The 5160-nt window shown below is 46.9% G+C and overlaps 1 protein-coding gene across 1 annotated transcript in view; it reads left to right on the top strand.

Annotated features, from left to right (window-relative positions):
- The first annotated feature begins 178 nt into the window (after positions 1–178).
- SART1 (spliceosome associated factor 1, recruiter of U4/U6.U5 tri-snRNP) overlaps positions 179–5160 on the top strand; it is a 31403-nt gene continuing 26421 nt past the window's right edge. Inside the window, 3 exon segments of the mRNA XM_048513367.1 lie at positions 179–270; positions 1341–1873; positions 5034–5091. Coding sequence (XP_048369324.1) covers positions 1777–1873; positions 5034–5091 — 155 coding nt within the window. The 5' untranslated portion in view covers positions 179–270; positions 1341–1776.

Here is a 5160-nt window from a genome sequence, read left to right as displayed (position 1 = left end):
GGGCACCCGTCGACCCAGCAACCTACTTCCTTGACTTCCGTCCCTCCTTGCTCCCTTCCGGCTAGGTTGAAGCCGCCGATGTTGCCATCTTTGGTGTTGGCAAAACCAAAAACCAAGCAGAGCATATCAGTGAAGCCATATTTGTTGAGGGCAGGCCTGGCTGACTTCAGTGCTATTGGATATGATGGATATTAACCACCTTGGGCTAGAAGTGACAGAGGCGAGGAAATCAACAAATTCCAACTCTGCGGGCGTGGCTTAGGTTGAAAGGTAAGGTCCCTCCCATTTCCTTTTTCAGTAACCCCACTTCTTTATTTTTTTTCCAGTGTCACAGCTGTAAGCCTTAGAATCAGCAATGGGATCAAATGTTTCTGAGCATATGCAAAGTGCCAACTAAAGTATAACATATCATCGAAGGCTTTCACGGCCGGATTCAACTGGTTCTGGTGGGTTTTCCGGGCTGTGTGGCTAGGAACAAAATCCACCAGACCACGGCCACACAGCCTGGAAAACCCACCAGAACCAAAGTATAAGATACTTGAAGGATAGTAATCTCTTTGTTTTTGCATATTTACCATTCGATATGAGGCTTTCACATGCTCAAAGATCACCCATTACTTTGCTACAAACAAGTCCCAGATGAAAATAGGACATCTGTGTACTGTAACAATCTTATTTAGGTGAAGGAGCACTTCACAAATTACACATAGCTGAAGTGTGTATTTTGTCATTGTTTGCATTTATTCTGCAATAACCTGGCCTATACATAGGAGACAACAGGGTGCTAGTTTTAAAGTCACTGACATATTTGGAAAACATAATTGTCTGAATTATAGCTCTAGCAGTTCACCAACTGCTTGTACAACAGGAAGCACGGTACTTGCTTATTTACAAAATGTATATCTTGTCTTTTTGCTTTCACAAGAGCCATCAAGGCAGCTAACAACTAAAACACACATAAAATCACATTTGCAATCAACCCTCCAACGCACATCATTAAAACAAAAAGAGAGTATATGAAATGGATAGATTGTCAGTCTACGATTAAGAAGCCAAACTTCAGCCTCCACTCTGCCATGACTCTTATTGGGTGTCTCCAGGTTGGGAAATATTATTAATTAATTAATTGATTGATTAATTGATTGATTGATCTATTTATTTATTTATACTTGGAGATTTTGGGGGTGGGACATGAGGAGGGTAGGGTTTGGGGAACAACTTCTGTTGGGGTATAACGTCACAGAGACCACCTTCCCAAGCGGCCGTGTTGTCCAACAACATTAAGGCATGAAGTTTCTCCGCTGATTAACAGAAGCCGGAACTCTTATTCTCGTCTAAAGCTTCAGGTGGACGACTTTTGTACCTCGACCGGACGTTCAGAGCTTGATCCGGAAGAGAAGGCGCGGTAACTAGGAAGTGCAGCCGATTTCGCTCCTAGTTGTGCCGCGTCGCCATTTTCTCGGCGCCTCATCAAAAGCTCAGGGCAGATGCGATGGGTCCCTCAGAAACAGGCACCAGGAGCAGACCGAGAACTCCGAGGAGGCATGGAACCTCCCGCACTGACCCCAAACTCTAGTGGGGGTGGCACTGCCCCCGCGTCGTCCTCTTCCCGCCACCGCGAGCACAAGAAGCACAAGCACCGGAGCAGCGGCGAGAGTGGCCGGGGAGACAGACAGGCCAGCAAGCGCACCCGCAGCCAGGGCGAGCGCAGCAGACATGCCAGAGCAGTGAACAGACGATGTCGTCGTCTCAGGCAAGCCGCAGGGGTGCCACTTAATGGCAGCGCTTCGTGAGACCCGAAGGGACAGGCTCAGGGGGAGGCGAGTCAAGAGGGAGAAGCGCGACGAGGGATATGAAGCTGGTCAGAACTCAGGTAAGAGGCCCAAGGAAGGAAGGAAGGAGGAGGAGTTTGGATTCATACCCCACCTTTTTCATCCTGTCATGAGAACTCAAGGTGGCCAAGCAAACTCCTTGCCCTTCCTCCTGGCGTGAACTGACACCTGGTAGAGGCAGATGGGGCTGAGGGAGTTCAGGCATGACCCCTTGGAGGAATACAACCTGCTTTCCTCCTCCAGTCATTTGTGGACCTAAATCCCACTCGGCAGTGGCCATGCTGTGAGGCTGATGAGATTATAGAATCCTGACTGTCAGCTTCCTCATTCCCTAAGAACTCTCGGACTAGCCCAGGGTAACCCAACAGGAATGCAGGAGTGCAGAGGCACATCTGGTTCACCAGATAAGCCTCTGCCACTCAAATGGAGGAGTGGGGAATCAAACCCGGTTCTCCAGATTAGGATCCACCAGTTTTTAACCACTACACCACTCTGGCTCTGTCTCAGGAAAAAGATGGACCATTGTGGGTTTTCTGGACTGTGTGCCCTGAGTCTGGTGGTTTTCACTCCCAAGGTGTCACCACATCTAGGGGTGGTGCCTTCAGAGGAACATTGTGGTGAGACATGAACCTATCCACAGTGCAGTGTGGAGTGTGGCCATAGGGATGCATGTTTTGTTCCCCTTGGTGACTTCATCCAGGCCACATGCCAAATAATTCCTCACCCCTCCCTCCTCCTCAGGGCGATGGCACATAATATGTAACCCGGGACAGAATCACTCCACACTGTGGCATAGAGACAAACACATATCACCGGGCTCTGAAGACATCACCCATAGAGGCAAGTGAAACATTAGGAGCAAAAGCTACCAAACCGTGACCACACACCCTGGCAAACCCACAACAACCAGTTGACTCTGGCTGTGAAGGCCTTTGACAATATGATAGACACGTTTTCCTGGCACCCTCAAACCTATATACTTAGCCCTGGTATAAGGATTGGTAGTCAGTGTGTACCTGAGTGTGAACAAATGTTCACACATCCAGAGTGTGAACAAATGAACCTCACTTTTTATTTGTGTGCTGTCCTTCTTGTGGAAGCAGCTCAGGGTGACCAGCATGGTGAGAGCCAGTGTAATGTGGTGGTTACAAGTGGTGGACTAGGTTTGATTCACTGCTCATCCACAGGAGTGGCTAACTCTTATCTGGTGAACTGGGTTTGTTTCCCTGCTCCTATACTTGAAGCCTGTAGGGTGACCTTGGGCTAGTCACAGTTTGGTCAGAATTCTCTCAGCCCTCCCTGCCTCACAAGTTGCCTGATGTGGGGAGAGAAAAAGAAGGCTATAGTAAGCGGCTTTGTAGAGTCAAACTCTTCTTTTTCAACATTGTTCCATTTTGTTGTCAACATCAGCTGTGTGAGGTAGATTAGACTGGATGTGACTGATTCAAAGTCGCCCACTGAACTTCATGGCAGAATAGCACTCGACACTGGGTCTCCCAGATTTCAGTCTGATACTCAAATCACTATATCCTGTTTTCTCAAAAGCGATGTGCATCAGCTATCCATGTTTTCTGTTTCTGGCTAATCATTTTTCCTATTTTTCCCACTATTGAAGCTTCTTGGAGTGGGGGATTGTTTTTGTATTGCCTGTCTGTGAAAATGTATGCCTGTGAATGCTAGTTAGCAGGGGCAGCAGTGGGATAGTGGTTAAGAGCAGGTGCATTCTAATCTGGAGGAACCAGGTTTGATTCCCCGCTCTGCCGCTTGAGCTGTGGAGGCTTATCTGGGGAATTCAGATTAGCCTGTGCACTCCCACACACGCCGGCTGGGTGATCTTGGGCTAGTCACAGCTTTTCAGAGCTCTCTCAGCCCACCCACCTCACAGGGTGTTTGTTATGAGGGGGGAAGGGCAAGGAGATTGTCAGCCCCTTTGAGTCTCCTACAGGAGAGAAAGGGGGGATATAAATCCAAACTCTTCTCCTCCTCCTCCTCCTCCTCCTCCTTGTCTTTCAGAAATAATTATTATGGCTGGAAATGTTTTGTTATTCTCTGGGATTTCTTAGAGTCTGGTATGAAATTTCCAAGCAAGGAATAGTTTTGTATTATTGCTTGTGCGTGTTCGTGCAAGCACACACTTTCTAAAATACTGCAAAGTGCATGGCCTGCCACTCTACACGCTGTGTCTACTGATAATATATTGAGAAACAACTCTCTCTTTTTAAAACCAAAAACACCACTTGGATTTTTAAAAAATGCCCAGCTTTTTACGAACTTAATGTGTACAGAATGCAACTGGCAGAGAAAAGAATCTTCAGTGATGAACTAAAGTGGGGACAGGCCTTACAGCCTTGTCCAAGTGGCCGGCCACGACACTGCAGCCACCCTGCCACTCCCAGAGAGGGTTCCAAGTGGCAAAGAGAAAAAGCCTGCCTGCTTCTGTGAAGCCTCTAGGGAGCTCTCTAGACTTACGCCGTGTTTTTTTTTTGAGAGGCAATTTTGAAATACGATAGTGTTAGTGCCAAATGCTATGGTTTTATTATCAGGGGTTAGGAGGCAGATGGATACTATTTTCATTCCGCAGGTTTTCCACTGGCTACCTATCTGTTTCCAGACTCAATATCCAAAGCCCTTCAGTGGCCTTGAACCCTCATATCTGCAAGACCATCTCTCCCCCTGTGCTCCACTGTATCAGCTTTTCACATCCAAGTAGGACTTTCTGCAGGTGCCACCTTGCAAATGGGCAAAAACCCTCTCCAACCCCCACCCCCAATGTTGTGGAATGGTCTACCTGAGAAGTCAGGAAGGCATCCTCTCTCCCGACTTTCCGCGAATTAGGCTAAACAGAATTATCCAAGAGGGTTTTTCAACATCGACAATAAGGTATAAAAAGATTCACAAAGTTACTTGGATAAATTATTAGGCGCCGTGGTCTATGCTACTGTTTCACTTACTGAAACCAGGATCCTACTGTGTGATTTTGCTCCATTTTATGCGCTGTGCTAACAGTTTGTTTCCCTTCAGTTCTGTTTTTATATTTCTGCTTTGTCCTACAACAGAAATCCTGTTTCATTGTTTATTGACGATCCAGTCCTCTCGATTATACTCTATGTAACCTGTTCCCAGTGTGAAAGGCAGGCTATAAATCATGTTAATAAATAAATGTTTGCATGAAGTAACAACCATCTCCTTGTCTCCAAATAGCTGTTGTCACCAAGTCCAGCTCAGGAGATGGTTCTTCCCTCAGCATTGAGGAGACAAAGTAAGTGGTAGAGGGGTTTTTTTCCACTGTTTTGAAAATGCTTCTTGCTGTTGCTTATATTGAGTCTCG

This window comes from Sphaerodactylus townsendi, linkage group LG01, assembly GCF_021028975.2.
Source record: "Sphaerodactylus townsendi isolate TG3544 linkage group LG01, MPM_Stown_v2.3, whole genome shotgun sequence".
NCBI classification, from domain to species: domain Eukaryota; kingdom Metazoa; phylum Chordata; class Lepidosauria; order Squamata; family Sphaerodactylidae; genus Sphaerodactylus; species Sphaerodactylus townsendi.
The sequence above is the reverse complement of the archived record's forward strand: the minus strand, read 5'-3'. Positions and strand labels throughout refer to the sequence as shown.